We start from the raw sequence: 24495 nt of genomic DNA, 5'->3' as shown, positions 1-24495 counted from the left end.
ACTCATTTTGTAAATACCAAAACTTTCTGTATATAATATGCTTATACATACCTGTGTAAGATGAGAATGGAAGGATATGATCTCAAATGTTAACAGTGACTATCTCCAAGGGGCAGAATTATGGGCAATTTTATTTGTGTGAACTTGGAAGAGTTCATTTTCTAAATTTTTCTGCAATAAATGCATTACCTACACACTTTCAAAAACAGCCCTTTATTATTGTTATTATTAAAGTCATTTTGATATTCTAACTTTAAAACAGCCAATTCATTATCTTAATGAAAAGTACAGTTTGAATATCTAGCCACCACTAATTGAGCAAGCATCTTCCTGATATTTTACAAACATTATTCCATTTAATTTTGATAAGTTTCATCAGGTAGTAATATTATCCCATCACAGATGAGGCTGATGCTTAGGTTCAAGATGACACAGGAAATAAAGGAGTCTTTGTTGTGGTGAGCTTGAAGTCCACCTTGCCCTGCTGGGCTCCTCCTACCTTCCTTCTAAGGCTGGCTTGTCTAATGTAGGAGAGCTGCTCTACCACATGCTGGTGCAGCCTCCCAGATACTCTTCTTTGAAAACACTTACGGTATTAAAGTAGACCATTTAAAAATGATTACATGTATTATAAAAAGACTGGAAGGGACTTCCCTGGTGGCACAGTGGTTAAGAATCCGCCTGCCAATGCAGGGGACACGGGTTCGAGCCCTGGTCCGGGAAGATCCTACATGCTGCTGAGCAACTAAGCCTGTGAGCCACAACTACTGAGCCCGTGTGCCTAGAGCCCATGCTCCACAAGAGAAGCCACCGCAATGAGCAGCCCACACACCGCAACGAAGAGTAGCCCCTGCTCGCCGCAACTAGAGAAAGCTCGTGTGCTGCAACGAAGACCCAACGCAGTCAAAAATAAATACATACATAAAATAAAATAAAAATAAAAATAAAAAAATAAAAAGACTGGAAGGATATGCTCTGAACAGTATATATCACCAGGGTGGCGGGACTTCCATTTTCTATGCTTTTGTATCTATTCGGTTTTTTTCTTTAAAAAATTTTTCTCGGGCTTCCCTGGTGGCGCAGTGGTTGAGAGTTCACCTGCCGATGTGGGGAACGCGGGTTCGTGCCCCGGTCCGGGAAGATCCCACATGCCGTGGAGCGGCTGGGCCCGTGAGCCATGGCCGCTGAGCCTGCGCTCCGCAGCAGGAGAGGCCACAACAGTGAGAGGCCCATGTACCGCAAAAAAAAAAAAAAAAAAAATTTTCTCTAAGTTTTTTTTAAAAGATTGAGTCAGAAAAAATTATAGATTTTTCCTATATTGTCTATCTTTTGAACATTGGTGCATCTATGTATCAGGGTCTCTACACAAACCATTTATAGAAAAGCACATAAGAAAAATGCATACTTCATCACCAACCCTTTATCTTCTCATTCAGATCTCCTGTTAGACAGTAACTTCAGGGTCTCTACCTGTTTTACTGACTACCGTATCTTCAGTGCTAGAACATCTGGCCAATGAAAGCATTTGGCACATAACTGACGAATGAATGAGTGAAGGATATAGACTTTTCTCTTTTCAAGTTTTAGATATGCTGCTATCTCCTCATATTAAGTAGCAAAATAGAATACATGTTACAAGTCAGGTGAGAAAAAAAATGTACAGGGAACTATCTTTTTCTGAATCTCACAACTTGCCAAACAAAGGTGGCTGTTATGGGTTGAACTGTGTCCTCTTCAAAGAAGATGGGTTGAAGTCCTAACCTCTGGGACCTCAGAATGTGACATTATTTGGACATAGGGTCTTTGCAGGTGTAATTAGTTAAGGTGAGGTCATACTAGAGAGGGTGGGTCCCTGATCCAATACGACTGGTGTCCTTATAAGAACATAGCCTTGTTAAGACAGAGGCACAGGGAGAAGGCCACGGGAAGACGGAGGATTGGGGCGATATGTATACAAGCCAAGGAATGTCAAAGACTGCCAGCCCAAACCGCCAGAAGCTGGGAAGGATTCCCCTACAGGCTTCAAGGCAGGATGGCCCTGCTGACACCTTGATTTCAGACTTCGAGCCTGCAGAACTGTGAGACAATACATTTCTGTTGTTGTAAGCTTGTGGTACTTGGTTAAGGCAGGCAGCCTGAGGAAACAAACAGTGGCCTTGACTTTGAATTCTTGCAAAAAATGGGGGAGAAGGAAATAGTCACTTGAGCATCATGATCTACAAGTTTTCAATGACTTCCCAGTTTATTTTCTGATAATGGAGAATATGCCCAGTCAACTCAGGAACGCTAGAAAAGTAAACAATAAAGGATACACACAAAACAACAGGTGACTGAAATTTTAACATGCCTAGGTATTCACATAAAAACTGTAAAAAATCAGCATTACAACATTGGTCTTCAAAGATTAACATTTACAACTGTAGTAAAATAAAGTTTCACAAAGTCAAATTTCCTTAACACTTCATTTCAATATTAATCTCTTCACAGTTCATCAAAATGGTATTATTTCATCTTTCTTTTATTTTTAAAGCATGGGTGCTCTTCTTTTTTTTTTTTTTTTGCGGTACGCGGGCCTCTCACTGCTGTGGCCTCTCCCGTTGCGGAGCACAGGCTCCTGACGCGCAGGCTCAGCGGCCATGGCTCACGGGCCCAGCCGCTCCGCGGCATGTGGGATCCTCCCGGACCAGGGCACGAACCCGTGTCCCCTAGCATCGGCAGGCGGACTCTCCACCACTGCGCCACCAGGGAAGCCCAGCATGGGTGCTCTTCTTAAGCGAAATGTTAACACGGGGTCCCAATATGTAAAACAGAAAGTGCAGCTGTTCTAGTTTGAGGGGGGGTCCAGAGGGAGCCTAGCCTCACACTTTCCTCGGTATCACCTCTTAAGACTCTTAGCACCCTAAGCATAGTCTGAGAACCATGGATTGAAAATAGTAACAAGATACACTAAATAAGATATCATTGACAAAGAAGAACTAGGAAGTTTATTCAGTAACCAATACTTGGTAAGCCTTTGCTTTTCCACATTCTTTTTCTTTGGTTTCATCATTTAGAAAATTCCTCCAGTATTAATTGTTTGAATGGCAACTATATGAAGCAGAAATTGTATTTCTACACTACTACAGGGAAGTTATCTACAAGATAGATGCTGCTGAATAGGAACCAATAACAATGATTTTTTAAAACATTTTTAAAGCAGTCTCTTGTTCACATTAATAAAAATAAAACATTTCTCATGAATAAAGCCTCAAAGCCAAGATAATTCTTGGGACAATGAAGCAAGCATTCCAATAAATCAAAGGGAGATTCTAAGCAGATGCAACATCATGGGGCCTTAGGATGGACATCTAAACAGGATAGAAACGGCAACAACATTCATACAATCCTTGTATTCAAGGTTTACAGGAAGGGCTGGGCTGTGGGGACCTTGAGAGATGTGCACAGTGATGCTGATTAGAGATAAGAAGGCTGCACTGGACCCCAGTAGGCACAGGGCCACAGGGAAGCATCTGCTTAAGGCGACGTGTGTAAGATTTATTTACAGCACAAAAAAAGAAAGTCATGAGGCCATGGCCTTGGGTTAGCTGGCTGGACTTGCTCTTTAAGGTCCTTTCCTTGAGACTTATTCTATATAGTTTATTCATTCCACAATCAGGTCTACATAGTTCAAACACTAATGCAGTGCTTACAAATGTGCCAGGCTCTGTTCTAAGTGCTTTACGAATATTAACTCATTCAATCCTCATAACAACCCTAGGAGGTAGGTCCTCTGATTAGCCCCATTTTACAGATGAGGAAATAGGCACAGGCAGATTAAACAACTTGCCCAAGATCATAAGGCTTCAAAATGTTGAACTCAAACCCCTTTCAAGGGCAGAAATGACATCTTTGGCTAGGAAGAGAAATTTGTCCTAGAAGAATCCCAGGAACTGGCCTAAGTAAAAAAGGAAAAAGCAGCACCAGAATTGATACTCCACTTGATCATCACACCACAAGGACACAATGCTTAAATCAATTTTAACAAGATAAATATAAATTGTACACAGATGAATCCAGAATTTCTTCCACTCTTAGTAAAGGCCCTTAGTAAATTTGAATTTGTTTTGAAATGTCTGAAATGCAATCACATACTGTTTTAACTTGACATACCAGCTAAACCAACTACAAGCTGATTCAGGAGGCGTTTGCTTCTCTATCACAGAGACGAGCATAAAAAAAGACAGTAAATAAATATGAAGCTTGATATAAAAAAGTGGTTTCAAATAAGTTTTAAGAATAACCCTGTACATCCCAGTTCATTACTTTATCATATTCTTGAATCCTTTGCTTTATGTGAGAAAGTTTATTCTTCAGATAATCACAGCGTTCTTTTTTTTCCAGAAATGTAGGATCCTAGAAAAGAGACATAGCTATTATCTCAGCCTCTGGCTTCCTCAGCGAAAAACACAAAAAAGCACATTATCACCCAGAAAATGACCTTTCATAGCAGATTTCAAAATCTGCCTAACAAGAATAACAGGTAAGCTCTCTACATTTTTTTCAGTGGATTTTATTTTTTAGAAGCTTTTGGTTCACAGCGAAATTGAGTCGAAGTAGAGAGCTGAGGCACCCTTCAGTATTAAAATACATTAAAAAGTAATTAATGGATTAATAAAAGCTCTTTCCATTCTCTACTAATTTGTGCAATTAAGGATGGAATTAGAAACCTGTAAAAGAACTTAATCTTTGTGAATGAAATGTGGGTGAAGAGCTCTATATGGGTGCTCATTTCCCTGGGTTCCTGAATCAGGACACAGCAGAATGTATTCAGGACAGAGACGAGAAGAAAAGGCACCCAGGGGCTTCCCTGGTGGCTCAGTGTTTAAGAATCTGCCTGTCAATGCAGAGGACACGGGTTTGGCCCTGGTCCGGGAAGATCCCACATGCCGTGGAGCAACTAAGCCCGTGTGCCACAACTACTGAGCCCACACGCCGCAACTACTGAAACCTGTGTGCTCTAGGGCCCACGGATCATAACTACTGAGCCCGTGTGCTGCAACTACTGAAGCCTGCGCTCTGCAACAAGAAAAGCCACTGCAATGAGAAGCCCGTGCACCGCAACGAAGAGTAGACCCCACTCGCTGCAACTAGAGAAAGCCTGCGCGCAGAGCAACGAACACCCAACGCAGCCAAAAGGTAAATTAAAAAAAAAAAAAAGGTACCCAGCAGCCACCCATGGTCCCTAACAAGTAGCATCTTAAGAATTACAAAAAAAGAACTACTTTAGCTGCAAGAATCTACAATCTGTCAGCTGTCACCACTGTACCTGGATAAGAATACACTTTAAAGAAGAAAATGGTTTTACTCACATTCCTTTTTTTCTTAAACTCTTCATGGACTCTTGAAATTCTCTCATGTTCCTAAAAATAATATACTGTATATGTGAATGAAAATACTTGCAGTTACTCACATCATATCTCAAGAATGTCTCAAGAGTACAGTGGGCATAAGAACAGAAAACAATTTTTACCTAAGACCATAATGAAAATATTCATACACGAACAAATTCAACTCACTGGATAAATACTTGAGGGCTTACTCTTGGCCAGGTCCTGAGATCCAGGGATGAACAATAGGGCGAGGCCCCTGCTCGTGTAAAACCTGGACCGAGTTCCAGTGCCACTGCTTGCCGGCGGTGTGACTTGGGCAAGCTCTTTACAGTAAGACTTGGTTTCCTTATCAGTAAAATGGGAAAAATAACCATAACTATCTCATAGTGTTGTGAGAAGGTTCATTTATTTGAAATGATCCTTCTAAAGTGCTTGGCACATAATAACCACATTAGCTATAATTAGGTAGCATTTTCATCCCCTTTGGCAAGTTGAGACTATTCAACTTTTGAAAATAGCTAATATGAGGTTCCTTCCAACTTTATTCTAAGTTTAATAATAAATATGAAATATGTTAAAGGGTTGAATAGTCTATCCAAAGGAAATAGGTTACTAGAGCAATGTCCTCATTTATCCAGGTAAACCTATGCTTTGGAGATTGTGAAACACTGTAAACCTAATAAATACAAAAGAAAATGTAATAATTTATAGTTCTAAAAGCTTCCCCTGAGACCATTTTCCATCACAAATCCACATCCTTTTCCCAATATATTTTAACTCTTCAATGTTTTTTACATACTAAGATCATGAGTATTGTTTGTGTTTTGACTGCTTGCCATCAGTGAGATGAAGCCGGTTATTCAGTTGTCATCTACATTAACAGGTCCTGGCCTGGGACTGAACTAGCTGCCTCGGGGCAGGGGTGCTGTGCTGGAGACGCAGGCAGAGATGAGAGCTGTAAAAATCTATCCTAGACTCGGTCAGAGAGACTGAATTAGGAGGGTGAGGACCGGAGAGATTATTTTGAGCAAAACTCCTATTTGATGGGCTTAGAAAAGTCATGTGATGGTTTAATTTTTCATGGGTGCATGAGCAGGTGTGTGTGAGAACCCATGCCCCCAGCAGGCCCACTGGGCACAGAGACACCTCCCTGGGGACGTGCTAGGGGACGAGTGAGCCTTGCTGGGAGATTCTTGCCCACCACAAAGCTCAGCCTATGGCTGAGAAGAAGTTCACTTTTGTGATACAATTGATATCTCCACTTTAGATAAGGCCTGGAGGAGACACCGAGACTAAGTGAGGCCCTGTCATTTGGCTACTTACTTGCCAAGCCATGCTGAAAAGCAAAGGAAATGACTATTGTGAGATTGTGTGGGAGTACTGTGGGAGGACTCAGTTTCTCAGCACCTGCTGTAATCAGGACCCTCCCACCCCCAATCGCACACCCACTAGCCTGAGCCCTTGCCCACGCATACACAGCCTACACACCCGATGCCTCTGGGCCTGGGCTCAAAAGGCCACATGTCACGTTCAGGTTTCTCAGCGTTATGTCTGTTAACCAGCTTGCTCTTCCCGACCTGCGGTGATCCAGACGCTTGGTGCCTGCTCCTTCCTTCCTGCACTCCTTTGAGGGCATCTAAACCTGGTCACCCTTCTTGGACCTGTGGACCTTGCTTGTTCTCCAAATGGTACTAACTGACCCTGAACCTGCAGTATGTGCTGGATTTCTCCTGCTTTCTGGTACTGGCACCTCTTAGCTGACACCCTTCCATCACTCCAAGACTGGGAAAATGTCATTACTCTATACATTTGGCTTAGAGGACTTGTAATTATAACTCATTTAAATGTACACTTAAAGGTCTGGTCAAAACAAAGATGCCCAATTAATGCAGGTCTCAGGAGAAGAATCTATCTATCTATCTATATAAAAAAATGTGTGTATATATTATATATACATACATTTGACATTTACTAAAAAATGCTGTATGTTTTTAAAATTTCAATTACACAAATAGATTAGATGAATACATTCTCTTTAAAAAGGATAGGATATTACACACAAATGTTCATAGCAGCATTATTTATAATAGCCAAAAAGTGGCAACAACCCACTGTCCATCATCTGATAAATGGATAAAGAAAATGTGGTATATTCATACAATGGAATATTATTATCTCACCACAAAAAATAATGAAATATTGACTCTTGACACATAGATGAACCTTGAAAACATGATGCTAAGCAAAAGAAGCCAGACATGAGGCCACATATTATATCATTGCATTTACCCATACAGACAGAAAGTACATTAGTAGTTGTCAGTGGTTGGAGAGAGGGGAAATGGGGAAAAAGTGCTAATGGGTATGGGTTACTTCTTGGGGGGTGATGAAAATGTTCTGGAACTACAGTGGTAACGGTTACACCCCTTTGTGAAAGTACTAAAACCCACTGAACTGCACACTTAAAAGCAGTGAATTTTATAGTACGTGAATTATTTCTCAATGAAAAATATAGGTCAGGTAAAAAATGCCATTGATTATGAGGGCATCCTGATTTCCCAGATATTAAAATGTGAAGAAAAAGAAAAGACAGAACATTAGAGAAAACACTTCAGTCCCCTATGACTGCCATCTCCACCCTGGTTTTCCTCTCTGCCATCATCACGGTTATTGGTCTGAAGCACGAGGCCTGTAGCTCATGTATGCAGCTTCAGATCCACTCTCCATCCCTGCCCACTGTGCTCTCTGGGCTTGGGGTGCTGACTGCTTGGCTGTGACTTACCTGGGAGAACGCATGGCCACTGGCAGTTCCTCTACACCCCCGTCCACCACGTGTGACTAAACCTTCCTCAGATTACCTTAGAGTGTGCTATCTGTCTCCTCTGGAGCCCTGACTGACCCGGTACGTATGCTGGCAAACTTATACTTTACTTAAGTAAGAAAACAAAATACTGTTTAATAATTGAAGGCAAAGACATTAAATTATATATTTTGAACGGTCACCCTGAGGATCTCAAGGGAGCTTCCTAGACAGCAGATGCAGATGGTTATGCCTTCTCTACACGTCAAACGAGGTCAGAGTTCATCCTTCCGCTGCAGGCACTCACCTGCTGGTTTTCTGAACGATGAGGCAATCTGCTCATCACTGCATCCAGCTCATCAAACTTCTTCAAGATGGCTTGAACTTCTGCAGAGAGCTCTTTGTACTCTGAAAACTGGTCCTGGAACACAGCTTTATAGCGTTCTCGTTCATCATCCGTCTGAATCATAGGGTATTTCCTGAGGAAAAAAAATAAACCAAAGTGGAGGTGTGGCCAAGATGGCGGAGGAGGAAGACCCTGAGCTCACCTCCTCCCACAGGCATGCCTAAGTTACATATATCTACAGAGCAACTACTGATGAGAAAGACTGGACGACTAGCAGAAGGTATCTTCTACAATTAAAGATATAAAGTAGGCACCACCAGATGGATAGGAGGGTAGAGACATGGTATAGTATAGTCAACACCCGTACCCTTGGGTGGGTGACCCACAAATGGGAGGATAATTGCAAGTGCAGAGGGTCTCCCCAATGAGTGAGGTGTCTAAGCCCCACATTGGGCTCCCCAGCACTGGGAAGACAAGCCCCAAGAATGTCTCGTTTTGAAGGTCATCAGGGCTGACTTTCAGGACTCTGAGGGCTGTGGGAAATAGAGACTCCACCCTTACAGGGCACGCACAAAATCTCACACACTCCAGGACCCAAAGCAGAAGCAGTGATCTGAAAGGAGTCTGGTTCAGACCCACCTGCTGATCCTGGAGAGCCTCCCACAGAGGCAGGAGGCCACTGAAGCTCACCCTGGGGACACAGACACTGACAGCAGCTATGCTGGGGAGCTCATTCTACCACGAGGACACTGGTGCTGGCAGGCGCCATCCTGTAATCCTCCCTCTAGCTTGTTGGCAAAGGGACTGGGCCCTGCCCACCAGCCTGTCAGCACCAGTACTGAGATGTCTCAGGCCAAGCAGCTAGCCAGGTGGGGACACAGTGCCACCCACCAACAGGCCAGCTGTCTTAAGATTCCCTGATCCCCCTGGTGGATGGGGCCAGGATCCCATCCACCAAAGGACCAACACCAGCTCTGGGATGCCTGGGCCCTGCAGCCAGAGACCCCAGGACCCAGCTCTGCCCACCAGTGGGCCAGCACTAGCTCCAGGACCCCAGGACCTGGCCCCATCAACCAGCAGGCTGGTACTAGCCCCAGGATCCCCTGGGTCCCAGCCCTGTCTACCAGCAGGCTGAAGTCATGGGACCCCCAGACGCCAGCACACCCACCAGAAGGCCAGCATCAGAGCTGAGACACTCTCGGTCCCTAAGCCAGCTGCCCTGGGATCTGACACCAGCTTTGAGACACCTGGACCCCACACAGCCAGCCATGTCAGGAACCGGTCTCACTCAAGCAGGCTGACACTAGATATGGGACCCCCAGGCCTATAACCACCAACCCTGGAAACCAGCTCTGCCCATCCATGGACCAGCACTGGCCCTGGGACCCCTCAGGACTCCACAGACAGCAAGCTTATGACCCAGCTCCACCCACTAGTGGCCGGTAGCCTCCACACAAGGCAGGGCCTGGCAACCAACAGGACTGGGGGCTGGCCATGCCTATCAGACCAACCACAGTAGTCAGCCTGCCACAACAGAAGGACCCACGCAGCCCACATAGGGGACACCCTTAGAGCATATAGCCCTGGTGACCAGAAGGGAGTGCACTGCTGCAACACACAGGACATCTTCTACAAAAGGCCACTTCTCCAAGGTCGAGAAACAAACCAACCTACCAAATACACAGAAATAAAACAGCAAATTAGACAAAATTAGGCTACAGGCAATTATGTTCCAAGTGAAGCAACACGATAAAACTCCAGAAAAACCAAGTAAAGTGGAAATAGGCAAACTACCCAATAATACTTGTAAAGATGTTCAAAGAACTTGGGAGAAGAATGGATGAACAGAGTGAGAAGTTAAAAGTTTTAAACAAAGAGTGAAAAAGTAAAAAGACATATTAAGCACAGCTGAAGAATACAGTAACTAAAATGAAAAATATACTAAAAGGAATCAACAGTAGATTAGATGATACAGAGCAGCGGATCAGCTAACTGGAAGACAGAGCAGTGGAAATGACTCAAGCTGAACAGAAAAAAGGAAAGAAAAAAAAATGAGAACAGTTTAAGAGAACTCTGGGACAACATCATGCATACTAACATTCACATTATAGGGGTCCCAGAAGGTGAATAGAGAGAGAAAGGGGCGGAGAACATATTTGGAGACATAATAGCTGAAAACTTTCCTAACCTGGGTAGCAAGGGAAAAGCAACAATTTATTACAAGGGAACTGGCATAAAGCTACCACATGACTTTTCAGTAGAAACTCTGCAGGCCAGAAAGAAGTGACATAATATATTTAAAGTGATGATAAGGAAACACCTACAACCAAGAATACTCTACCTCAGTGGTCCCCACCCTTTTTGGCTCTAGGGACCAGTTTCATGGAAGACAGTTTTTCCATGGATGGGGTAGGGGTGTGGGATGGGTCAGGTGGTAATGGGAGTGATGGGGAGTGATGGGGAGCCGCAGATGAAGCTTCGCTCGCTTGCCTACCCCTCACCTCCTGCTGTGCGGCCCAGTTCCTAACAGGGACTGGTACCGGTCTACGGCCCTGGGGTTGGGGACCGCTGCTCTACCTGGCAAGGCTTTTGTTCAGATTTGTTGGAGAGGTCAAAAGTTTTAAAGACAAGCAAAAGATAAAAGAGTCAGTATCACCAAACCAGCTTTATAAGAAATGTTAAAGGAATTTCTCTAAGTAGAAAAGAAAAGGCCACAGCTAGAAATCTGAAAATTGCAAAAGGAAAACTCTTATTGGCAAAGGCAAATATACAGTAAAGGTAGTAAATCAGCCCTGTTATAAAGCTAGTAGGAAGGTTAAAAGACAAAAGTCATAAAGTCATCTATATCCCCAATAAGTAGTTAAGGGAAACACAAAACAAAAAGATGTAAAATTTGATGTCAAAAACAGTAAACGCTGGGGATGGAGAGCAAAAATATAGGGTTGTTAAAATGTGTTCAAACTTAAGAGATCAGCAACTTAAAATAATCACAGATAGATACATATATATATATACAGTTTGCTATATATAAACCTCATGGTAACCCAAACCAAAAATCTATAATAGAGGGGACTTCCCTGGTGGTCCAGTGGCTAAGACTCCACACTCCCAATGCAGGAGGCCCAGGTTCAATCTCTGGTCATGGAACTAGATCCCACATGCATGCCGCAACTAAGAGTTCACATGTGGCAACTAAAGATCCCGCATGCCACAATGAAGATACCACATGCTGCAACTAAGACCTGGTGTGGCCAAATAAATAAATAAATATTAAAAAGAAATCTATAATAGATACACACACAAAAAAGAGCAAGAAATCCAAACCTAACACTAATGATAGTCATCAAATCATAAGGGAAGAGAGCAAAAGAAAGGAACAAAAAAGAACCATAAAACAACTCCCAAACAATTAATAAAATGGCAATATGTACACACCTATGAATAATTATTTTAAATGTAAATGGACTAAATGCTCCAATCAAAAGACACAGAATGTTTGGATACATGCATATGTATAGCCGAGTCCCTTTGCTGTGCACCTGAAACTATCACAACATTGTTAATTGGCTATACTCCAATACAAAATAAAAAGTTAAAAAAAAAAAAAAGGAATGAAATCTTGCCATTTCCAACAACATGGATGGACCTAGAGGGTATCATGCTTGCTGAAATAAGTCAAACAGAGAAAGACAAATACTGTATGATTTCACTTACATGTGGAATCTAGAAAACAAAACAACTGAACAAACATAACCAAACAGAAACAGACTCATAGGTACAGAGAACAAACAGGTGGTTGCCAGAGGGGAGGGGGGTGGGGGAAGTGAAGCAATAGGTGAGGGAGATGAAGAGGTAAAAACTTTCAGACGCAAAATAAATGAGTCACAGGTACAACATGTACAGTATGGGGAATATAGTCAATAACTATGTAATATCTTTGTACGGTGACAGATAATAACCAGAGTTATCCTGGGGATGATTTTGAAATGTACAGAAATATACATTTCACTAGGTTGTGCACCAGGAACTAACCGTGCTGTAGGTCAATTATACTTCAAAAACCAACAGACAAACTCATAGAAAAAGAGATCAAATTTGTGGTTACCAGAGGTTGGGGGAGGAAGTAGGGGGAGAGGGAATTGGATGAAGGTAGTCAAAACCTATAAACTTCCAGTTATAAGATAAATAAGTATTAGCGATGTAATGTACAACATGATAAATATAATTAACACTGCTGTATGTTACATATGAAAGTTAAGAGAGTAAATCCTAAGAGTTCTCATCACAAGGAAAAAGTTGTTTTCTATTTCTTTAATTTTGTATCTATATGAGATGATGGATGGTCACTAGACCTACTGTGATAATCATTTCAGGATGCATGTAAGTCAAATCATTATGCTGTACACTTCAAACTTATACAGTGCTATAGGTCAATTATATCTCAATAAAACTGGAAGAAAAAAAATAAACTGAAGTGATAACTTTTTCACTAAAACAACAGGAATAGGAAATCAGCTTATTAGCTTATTCCTCAACGACCATACTGTATCTTCAATTCAATATACTACCTCTCAGGAAACAAACAACTGTTCAAATATAATTGACTTTAAGCAGAGTATTAACTTGTAGACAAACAGAAAAGAGAAAACCCAAATGGAACCTCTATTTTTACCTTGAAGGAGGACTTAGGTAGATACTCACGCCACATAGTCTGGCATCACGATCGGTTTCGGGATGTGGCCAGCGGGGATATGTCCACTCAGTAGCTCAGATTTCATTTTTTTTGCTCTCAGTTCTTTAAAATTAACTTCTTGGTCTCTCTGTCTGTCACAACCGGTGGCCATGTCACACTACAGTTAGAGAGAAAAAGAGGATTTATTTATAAATGAAGGCAGAAGAAAAAACAAAAATCCCAACTTTATTCTTAGAAGAAAACTGGGGGGTGGGAGCAGGAGGAAGAAGAGTAGAGACAGCAATCAACAATTTCCCCTCAGAATTACGTGTTTTATAGTCACAGAGTTGTTCGGAACACTTTTGTAACAGTTAAGGGAAATAGTGAGCTAAGAGAGTATATAATAGATAAAACACCCTCCAATCCCAGTCGTGGGATCATCAAAGGTGGATGATGAAATGGTAAATGTGTCTTAAGTACTTTTAAGATTTATACCCCAATTAACTGTAAAAGAACAGAAAATGTAGTTCAAAATAAGAAATTCATCGATAAAAATGGAACAAGTCGACTTAAATGGAAAGAGCAAAAAATGACACCAGCAACTTCAGATGAATCAATTACAAGTAGCCACTGAGTAGGTCAGAATGAGGGACGAGTCACGTTGCTTCATCATCTGAAAAGGACAGCAAGTAAAACCAAGGGAAGGGCGGTGGATGGCTTTACTTTCCCAGGTGTTCTTAACCTGCGGTTCCTTGAAGAGGTCTACGAGAACGCTGGAGATAGTGGTTTAAGTCAGCTGGCTTCTACACTGGAGAGCTCCTAGAGGTCTCTGTAGGAAAAGGATCCATTCAAAGAGGGCGAAAGAACATGAGACAGAAATGCCCAAGGAGGAAGCATGGGGACAGACCTTAAGAGCTAAAATAGGGCTTCCCTGGTGGTGCAGTGGTTAATAAGAATCCACCTGTCGATGCAGGGGACACGGGTTTGAGCCCTGGTCCGGGAAGTTCCACATGTGCGGAGCAACTGGGCCCATGTGCCACAACTACTGAGCCTGCGCTCTAGAGCCCACGTGACACAATTACTGAGCCCGCGTGCCACAACTACTGAAGTCCGCGTGTCTAGAGCCTGTGCTCCGCAGCAAGAGAAGCCACCGCAATGAGAAGCCTGCGCACCAAAAAGAAGAATAGCCCCCGCTCACTGCAACTAGAGAAAGCCGGCACATAGCAATGAAGACCCAATGCAGCCAAAAATAAAAATAAATAAATTTATGTTTTTTTAAAAAAGAGCTAAAATAGCCAACAGGAGGGACGCGGAAGTGGAAGACCCAGGGGAGCCCACTCCAGAACGGGCAGGGCGAGGTGGATGTGCAGCTTTGGGGTTGGGAAAAGAGTGCTTGGGGGCCCCACTGGGCAGCGCCCAGAACACCAACCAAATTGTGAGGCTGGTGGATGCCAGGAGAGGGGTTTCCATGTTACACATAAAGGAGCAAGGTTCAGAGAGGTTCAGTAAATTCTCCAAGGTCTCAAGGCTCTGAGTGGAAAAGCCACAATGAAAACCCAGCACTTTTCTGGGAATTCCCTGGCAGTCCAGCGGTTACAGCTTCTCGCTCTTACGGCCGAGGGCCTGGGTCCTAGAAGCTGCATGGCTCGTCCAAAAAAAAAACACCTAAAAACCAAAACCCAACCACCCAACCAAACAAGCCAGCACTTTTTTGGCTCATTGATTCTTTAAGTGAGCAACACGAGGAAACAGGTTTACTTAAATGTATACCGCTCAATCCTAAAGCTAGAAATGAGTTTGTGATGGGGAGGGGGGCGGGCAAAGCCATCCTGCTTGAGCATGTTGATCCCATGACACAGAAGAAAGCTCCCTCCACTCACCCCTTGGGGCTTCAGTCCATGCTTGCTGAATTAAACTCGCTGAGCTAACCAAGAGGTGCTCGGGAGGGACCTGACTCCATTGAAAACAAAATATAAAATGAGATTTTAAAAAAACCTTGCTCTTTACCTTGTCAGGCAGCTTTTAAAATCCTTTGTTTCCTGATTTCTCTATCTCTGAGGCTGCCTTTGAGGTCTGGTTTAACATTAGCTCATTCTAGAAACTACCAGCTGTTAACTCACCAAACAGCAGCAGCCCACAGATTAGTGGATTAATCGGATTAGACGTGGAGGCTGCTGACTTGCCCTGGGGTAGGGCTACCAAGACGGGAAGCTTGCACCCGAGGCGCTGGGTGGAAGGGGAACCAGGTCCCCTCGGCCAGAAAGGACGCCCAGCCATCGGCCCCAGACAGCAAGAACGTGAGTGGGGAGCAGAAAATCCAGAGGAACGGAGATCAAACAAGAGTATTTTAGGAAACATATTCTGAGGTCAGTATCTATCCCACTTTGTTCCTCGCTGGTCGGGATGCCATTTCTTCATCCTAATGAATTCTTTTATGTTTAATCTTGAAAATCCATCATGGTATTAAAATTAGGGGAAACTGTTTTGGCTTAAATAAGTGGATTTCCATTTCATGGCATCCCTTTTTATCTTCTAAGTATTTAACCATCTGTTTCTCCCAAGGCTGCCTGAGGAGTGGCCAGGGAGCACACTGACTCCCTAGTCAGTAGCCCCAGGTGTCAGGCTCGGTTTTCCTGGTCAAAATCACGAATTCTACCCAGGTGACTATGTTGGGAAGGAGAATCCATATGAGTTTTCTCCCCCCTCAGGTAAAGTTTTTTCAAGCAGAAACTATTCATTTTCCTTACTTGCCCATCTCTAATTCTAAGATTCACCTTTTAATATAAAAAGGGAGTTCTAAGAAGTCAGAATATTTCCACACAGACTATTTCACCTGCTTTACTTTTCTTTTTTTTTTCTTTCTGTTTTTATGATCTTAAAATTTTCTTCACTCTTTTTGGGTGAACCTCACTGATCATCAGTGCAGAAAACCCTACTGGGGAAAAAATATCTAGAACTAGATATGACTCAAAAAATTAAAATCTCTTTGGTGTTTGATGGGAAGGAGGTAGATGGGCTCCAGCCCTGGGACACACCACTTTCAAACAGTACTCCTGATTACAAACACACGGCCCCAGATTTCATGACCTTTCTTTGCATCTAGCAAAAACTAGCCTTGTCAGCACATATGAGAAACGCTTTACCATGAAGCAAGAGAAAGTAATTAAGCCATGGGGTAAGTAATGCTATGGATATAATTACTAAGGTTTTCAAATTAAAAATGGGCTGGGGCTTCCCTGGTGGCACAGTGGTTGAGAGTCCGCCTGCCGATGCAGGGGACATGGGTTCGTGCCCTGGTCCGGGAAGATCCCACATGCCGCGGAGCGGCTAGGCCTGTGAGCCATGGCCACTGAGCCTGCGCGTCCTGCAACGGGAGAGGCCACAACAGTGAGAGGCCCGCGTACTGCAAGAAAAAAAAAAAAGAGTAGCCCCCGCTCGCCGCAACTAGAGAAAGCCCTGTGCAGCAACGAAGACCCAACGCAGCCAAAAATAAATAAATAAATAATAAAAATATTTTAAAAATTAAATTTAAATATGTAAGGAGAACCAACTAGGTTCACTTGTAGAAGCTTCATCTAACAAAATTAAAAGATGCTACAAATAGCCTTGTCTGATTTGGTCCTCTTAGTGTTAGAAAAAAGCTGAGGGACTTCCCTGGCGGTGCAGTGGTTAAGAATCCACCTACCAATGCAGGGGACACGGGTTCGATCCCTGGGCCGGGAAGATCCCACATGCTGTGGAGCAACTAAGCCTGTACGCCACAGCTACTGAGCCTGCACTCTAGAGCCCACGAGCCAGAACTACTGAGCCCACGCACCACAACTACTGAAGCCGGTGTGCCTAGAGCCCGTGCTGCACAACAAGAGAAGCCACCGCAATGAGAAGCCCGCGTACCGCCACAAAGAGTAGCCCCCACTCGCTGCAACTAGAGAAAGCCCACACAAGCAAAGAAGACCCAACACAGCCAAAACGTAAATAAATAAAATTTTTAAAAGAAAAAAAAAAAAAAAAAAGAAAGCTGAAAGTCGTATTATGAACTTAATGCAATAGATACACTTTTACAGACAGATGGTCTACTCTATAGATAAACAGATAAGAGAGAAAATTATTTAACAAATCTAGAGATAAAATATAACGGGAGCTTTATTCTTACCATTTTCCTTTTCGATGGCAATGATGGCTCACTTACCTGGAACAAAAAGAGTTAAAATGACTTTTCAGAGGTGTGTGAAGCTACTTTGCAAATATTTTTGTCCATTTGCATCTACAGCCCAATCTCAACTTTACAGATGTTGATTCTCTACTGTACAGATGATCCTCCTACTCTTTTGGCCACATTTTGATGGGCCAGTGGAGAACCAGAGGAGGAGGGATAACTGTGATTCCCTGTCAATCAGGAGCAGAGAGCAGAGTTGGAAATATGGAGACGGTGGTGACTCTTATGTGAGTTGCTTTGAATTACCTAGAGATTTTATTTATTCTTGGTTCCTATTACCTTGCATGATTAAAGAGTTTGGGATGGTTAAATTATAAAATTAACAGAAAAAAGCTATATGCCATTATGTCTTTTAACATTTAGGAAGTTACAGCAACACACAAATAGGAATCATAGGTGACTCAAGTTTAATTAACCGCTATGTGAAGTCTTATAAAAACAAATTTTTGTTGAGAAAAGGAAAAGAAATAAAAGTACTGTTGATAACAGTCATATTCATGTAGAATTTGAAATGATAAGAACTCCGTTGTTATTAAACTTACATAAAATTATAAGGAAATGTGTGCTTCACTATCTGGATTTCACACTGATTAGAATTTAAAGTTCCTTACTTTGTATACACAGATGTAAATTAAAAAAATAGATGGTGCAGTGGTTAAGAATCTGCCTGCCAATGCAGAGGACATGGCTTTGAGCCCTGGTCCAGGAAGATCCCACATGCCGTGGAGCAACTAAGCCCGTGCACCACAACTACTGAGCCTGCGCTCTAGAGCCCGCGAGTCACAACTACTGAGCTCACACGCCACAACTACTGAGCCCGCGCTCCACAACAAGGGAAGCCACCGCAATGAGAAGCCCACGCACATACCGCAACGAAGGGTAGCCCCCGCTCAACTCAACTAGAGAAAGCCTGCGCGCAGCAACGAAGACCCAATGCAACCAAAAATAAATAAATTAATTTAAAAAAAATGCTTACAGTGCTGAGATAAATTATTAGAAACAACTTGAATCTATGTCAAATTCTAGTAAGATAAATACATTTTATGACACTAGAGTATGAGGTTCTGTGTAGAACACATAAGGTACCTATTATAAAGTTAGTCAAGTTTTTTTGCTGTTGTTATGAATAAGATTAAAAAAAATACATAGGTCAGTGAGTAAATACGTAGGTTATTGAGTATATAAGGAAGGATTTTATTTTTAGCTATAGTTTTGCCCAATATACACCATATGCCATTGTACCTAGGAAGTCTTTGCAAAGTGGGGAAAAAAATGCACGGTACAGTTGACTTAAAATTAAGAAAATATTTAAGGTAATACTGACATTTTCAGAGGTACAGGAAATTCTACTACACACTCCTCCTTAGAAGAAGAAAGCAAAACATCAACTTATGTCAGGGAATAATGAAGTTAGCAGAACATACTCCTAACATTTTTGCCACCATTCCAAAAAAAATATTTTTAATAGGGCTTTTATATAATCTTATGCAGGTATTATCATTTCTTCTTTGTAGAAATTGTTTTCCCCTTAAGTATCGGACAGACAATACTGCAACCGACAAACTATATACGGTATTACACATCTGGGGTCTACCTGCAACATTCTACAAATGACACACCAGAGTGGGTTATCCTGGTCAGAACATGTCAGATGCTGAGTGGGGCCTTTTGAACTTCAGACCCTTAAAAACAACAACAGCTTTGTTTTGAGAACTATACATATTTAAGGAGGAAGTAAACAGAAAGAAAGAACAAAGATCATGAAATCCCTTACCTCCTGTTGCTCCAGGAATTCCCTATGTCTCCGGGCCGCCTCGTGCCTCCATAACTTTAGGCAAACCAAAGCTCCAATGAGATAAACAATCATGGTGACAAAGAGGAAGATCATCGCTGCTATCTGTCCTCCTTCCACCCGGCAGAACGCTGCATTCACTGGCGTGTTAAATAATGGATAGTAGCAGAGTCCACCTCGGTTGGTATCATTCACATAGACTATGGCTGCGGCCATGTACAAGATAAACAAGGAGACGTTAATTCCAAATTCAGTTAGGGGCCACCAATTTGAGTCCAAAAGAATGGTCCGATAATACATGGACATGCCAAGCACCAGAATAATAATGGTGGTGATCCAAGCCAATCCAGCAACCACAAGCACAAAAGGGGTTTTGGGGCCACTATAGTAATAGCCCCCATACATACTGCCCAGGCCACCAACGCCTCCCATGCCATAGGGTGAATATCCGAACAGGTTATACCACTCGCTGTCCTTGTGAATGTACGCCGTGACACAAGCGAAGACGCCGGCCCCCAGAAGCAGCTCCACCACACCCAGAATCCGCAGCAGGCCTGCCCATGACTTCATGTAGGAATACCTCAGGTGATACTCCTCCACCTTCTCACTGTAGGTTCGGGCTGTGTGTGTGCGTCGGCCTAGGGATCCGTAGGGATCGTGGGGAAACATTGCCTCGGCCTCTTTCCGGGAACGACCGTTGCCTTCTGACCCGCCCTGAGGATCTTCGCAGGAGTTGGAGGGTGAACAGTGGTTTGGTCTCGCGGGAGAGGCTGGAGGTGAACACTCCACTCCATCGGAGATGTATCTGATGTCTGACACCGGCTTATCCCACTCTGGGTCCTTTTTCTTCCCTCTGAAGAAGTTCTTCCAGGACTCAGGGACAAAGCGCCTTACAGGCTTGAGATCTGGCGCTACGGCCGGTTCCTCTGTGTCACTTGAGTAGAATTCTGGGCCGAATGGTGGCTGTAATGGGAGAGGGGGTGGTGGCAACGGATCAGTGCTCACAGCCAGCTCACTGTCGTGAAGAGTCTGGAAGGTTCTTACAGTGCCATCTTGATAGCTTGAGTCCCTTGGGACCTCATCGTAGTGCCTGTCCCGATTCCTGGATCTTCCGTCATTTGACAACATTTGTGATGTTCACACCTGGGGCCAAGATTAAAGTTATCACTTATGCTTAGTTATTTATCCTTTCAATGATGCTGGTTTTATTCACTTAGTAGCAAATGATCATATTCAGGAAACCAACATGATCATATCTAATTATTATGATATATAAAAATGACAACATAAATTATGTACACTTTAAACGTGTAACAATTATGTTAGCCAGGGATCTACTAATCATTCTATGAGATTTTAAGGGCAATCAAAATTTTAAATCTTAGCTCTTGATTAAAACAAGTTGAATTTACCTATGAGCCCTATAAACAACAAAATGCAAAAAACCAAAAATGAGACTAAATTTTAATAATACAGGATGCTAACACATTTCAAGAGTCCTTTCCTCAAATATCTAAATCAACATATTTAAGAGTCTGAACATACCAAAATGTGATGGGTCAGCAAATACTCTTCACTTTCATTAACTCAAGTCTGCTTTGGAATGGCCCAGGAGAAGCAGTCTGATAAACACAGGGAGTGGAGAGTCCCTTTCTTTTCTAACTCGGGAAGTCAGGTTACGGGAGTTGCTTCTTCCACTCTAAGAGTATAACACTTGATACTAGATATAAAAAATTGAATTCTCAGAAAAATAAAATCACCAAAGGCTAAGATTCCCCGAAAGTACAGCACAGAGCCGCAGCAATGGCCATGGACATCACTCTCTCCAGACCAATTATTTAAAGGTGACTTGCTGTTGCCATAGAAAGACTCAAAAAGTATCTTACAGGGTATTCAATCCACCTGAAAAATAAAGCATAGAAAAAGCACTTTTTATCAAACCTGTTGATTTCCTTCATGAAATCAATGACCTGGACATGTATGTAAAAAGGAAACTATTTGCTAATATAACTACTAGGTTTAAGGCACAATGATTTTCTCCCTCAAATTGCTCATGAGTATTTACTGAATACTCGCTGGACACATGGCATTGTACTTGGCACTGTAAACGTCTCAGAATTAAAGCTGGTAATCCCACCTTTACAGTGTTGAACAATTTAGAAATTCCTAAGGCTTTGTTTTGTTTTACTTTGTAAAATGGAGATCACTCAACAAGTATTTACCGAGTGCCTGCCATGCATCAGGCTTGCTGAAGATGTATCAGTGAACAAAGCCAATGGAAATCCTTGCCTTCATGGAGCTTAAATTCCAGTGGGGGGGGCGGCGGTGACAAATGATAGATAAAGCAAGTGAAATATATCGGATGCCAAGGAACAAAGTTAAGAAAGAGGGTAAGAAGTGCAGTGTGGACAGGGTGTTATAATTTTAAACAGAGTGACGAGGGAAGTCTTCAGAGAGAACATGACATCTGAATATAGAAATGAAGGAGATGAGGGAGGAAGCCAGGCAGGTATAAGGGGTAAGTGTTCCACACAGATGGAACAGCTAGTGTAAGAGCCTTAAAGTGGGAGTGCCTGGCATGTCCGAGAACTGTTCAGGAATGGAGGCAGCCGCAGGGTGAGTAGTAGAATTGAGGACATCTGAATCGTTAAGGCTTAAAAATCATTAGAGGGGCTTCCCTGGTGGCGCAGTGGTTAAGAATCCGCCTGCCAATGCAGGGGACGTGGGTTTGAGCCCTGGTCCGGGAGGATCCCACATGCCGCGGAGCAACTAAGCCCCTGTGCCACAACTACTGAGCCTGTGCTCTAGAGCCTGCGAGCCACAACTCCTGAGCCTACGTGCCACAACTACTGAAGCCCAAACACCTAGAGCCCGTGCTCCGCAACAAGGGAAGACACCACAATGAGAAGCCCGAGCACCACAGTGAAGAGTAGCTCCTGCTCGCCACAACTAGAGAAAGCCCGCACGCAGCAATGAAGACCCAATGCAGCCAAAAATAAACAAATAAATAAAATAAAATTTAAAAGTAAATAAATAAAAATCATTAGAAAGATTTAAGCCTTCTATTGGGAGTGAGAAGCCATTGGAAAATTTTCAGTAGAGGTCTGACATGATATGACTTATTTTAACTGGATCACTCTGGGGGCTCTGTTAAGAGTACATTCCAGGAGAAAAGGGTGAAAAGAGGGAGACTGGCTAGGAGGCCACTGAAATACAGTTGACCCTTGACCAACATAGGGGTTAGGGGCATCAACTCTCTTCGCAGTCAAAAACCCAAGTGTAACTTTATAGTCGGTAATATGTAGCTGTGGTCCCGAATCCACGGATTCAACCAACTGCAGACCACGCAGCACTGTAGTACATATTTATTGAAAAAAAAAACCGCATGTAAGTGGACCCCTGCAGTTCAAACCTGTGTTGTCCAACTGTAATCCAATGGACCATGGTGGTAGCAACGAAGATAGCAAGAAGAGGTTAAACTCTATGTTCAGGGAATTAAAAATTTTTATTTTAGAAATTTCCAAACACAATAAAAAGTGGAAAGAACAGTATTATGAGCCCTTATGTGCCCATCAACCACTTTCAATAATTATCAATTTATGACCAATCTTGTTTCGTCTATACCCTCTACCTTATTCCTTTTGTCAACAGATTATTTTAAAGCCAATCCCAGACACCAGATCATTTCATCTGCAACATTTCTCCAACCCTCCAGCTTAGTCCTGGGAGAAGCAGCCTGAAGAGAGTCTGAGATACCTGTTAGAAGTCCAGGTAAAGATATCAAGTAGGCAGTCTACCCACAGAAGGGTATTTACTACCAACAGACTAAATACAATCACCTGGGTACTGGGTGGAGATGGAGAAGAGGTCTAAATTCTAGGGTCTTCTAATGGGCTACTCCAATTTTAGAGAATTAACTGTGAGTCCCAGGATGGTGCCCAATGCAAAGTAGGAGAAAAAATTTAGTATAGAAAAAAATTTCTATACTGATAGCAATTAGCAGTTATTTTTTTGTCTTTCATCGCTTTATGTCGTCTAAAAACATTTAAATTCTAGGAATGCATAGTACTACTATAATTCTTGAAATACATTTTCCTAAAAATAGTAGAGGCAAAAGCACAACAAATAACTTTAGCAAGTTTTACATATCCTTCAATATCTTTGATACACAGGCATTTAAAGGATACCGGTTGCTTAATTTAACTCACTGGCAAAAGTATGCTTCACTATAATGGATTTAATTCATGCTCACCTGTGAAATGTGGCTTATTTGAATTATATCATCTTATCAGTGTTTAAATAAAAAGCCAAAATTACAAATTTGAAGAACTGTGGAATAGCAAATCATGTAATTTTGGAAGGGAATAATAGTCAGTTGTATTTTACCACATTTCAACGTCTGGATACCCCTAGCATCTCTCAGGGTGTCACTGAGAGTTCACTTAGAATCAGCACTTTGAGGCAGAGCGGGTCTTTGTTTTGTTCCAGCCCCCGGGGCCCGACTCCATTCAGTTGGCACACAAATCTCCGAAAGTCAAAGCGGTGGGAGGAGAAATGGTTCTCCCCAGCGAAGTGTTATAGGAATCCAGTTGGTCACCTTTACACCAACAGAATCACCACTAAGCTGGCTTTAAAGTTTTGCTGGCCCCGAGAAAGGGGCCGATTTCAGACGTTTCTGGGTTTCCAGGGGGATGGGAAATCCCCTGCGCTCTGAACTGAACCCTCGAGCGAGTGCCCGGGAATACAGAGCATCCTCGTCGGGGGTCCCTCCCCAGGCCACGGCTCGGCGCTACGCCCCCGACCCACCAACCTCGCTCAGTACTCAGCTCTGCCCACCCAGGTGCGCGTCTCCACGTCAGAGGGAAAACACACTCTTCGTCTCCCGAGATTGTCCCCAGAGTGGCCGGAACTAAGTCGGGCCGGACGTGCCCAGGTCGGGATAACCCCGCGGCCGGGGGTGGGCGCGTCTCGCCCGGCACCTGTGTCCGCCGAATGAAACCTGGCTGGCCGAGGGGCCCTCCGGCCTCCCAGGCCCCCCGCTCTCCCCGGGGCCCCGCACCCCTTACCGTGCCGGCGTCCGGCCTCGGGCGCAGGTAGTGGCTGGCCGCGCAGCGAGCGCACCGCTTCTAAGGACCGAGGGACGCCGAAGGCTCCCTCCCCGCCGCGCGCCTGCCTAGGGTCCACCGGCCCCTCCCCGGGGTCCGCCGGCCCCTCCCCGCCCACTTCCCGGTCACGTGGGCCCCACCCCTGGCGCCCTGCTCACCTGCGCAGTCGCCGGGAAGTGCGCGCCCGCAGCCCGC

General features: G+C 43.3%; 1 protein-coding gene across 4 annotated transcripts; it reads right to left on the bottom strand.

Moving 5' to 3' along the window:
* Positions 1-2541: 2541 nt before the first annotated feature.
* MARVELD2 (MARVEL domain containing 2) lies at positions 2542-24495 on the bottom strand. 4 transcript variants are annotated; one of them, XM_081230812.1, is made up of 8 exons: positions 24262-24444; positions 20741-21097; positions 19178-20338; positions 17341-17376; positions 13217-13365; positions 8477-8648; positions 5349-5399; positions 2542-4392 (listed from the first exon to the last, which is right to left on the bottom strand). In XM_081230812.1, exons 3-8 carry the CDS (start codon positions 20321-20323, stop codon positions 4270-4272), a joined length of 1677 nt encoding a protein of 558 aa, XP_081086938.1. In that variant the 5' UTR covers positions 20324-20338; positions 20741-21097; positions 24262-24444; the 3' UTR covers positions 2542-4269. The 4 variants fall into 4 exon arrangements, with proteins under 4 accessions (XP_081086938.1, XP_081086940.1, XP_081086941.1 ...); XM_081230814.1 differs by lacking the exons at positions 20741-21097; positions 24262-24444 and adding an exon at positions 24459-24495; XM_081230815.1 differs by lacking the exon at positions 17341-17376.

This window comes from Mesoplodon bidens, assembly GCF_964165515.1.
Source record: "Mesoplodon bidens genome assembly, chromosome: 4".
Taxonomy (NCBI): domain Eukaryota; kingdom Metazoa; phylum Chordata; class Mammalia; order Artiodactyla; family Ziphiidae; genus Mesoplodon; species Mesoplodon bidens.
The sequence above is the reverse complement of the archived record's forward strand: the minus strand, read 5'-3'. Positions and strand labels throughout refer to the sequence as shown.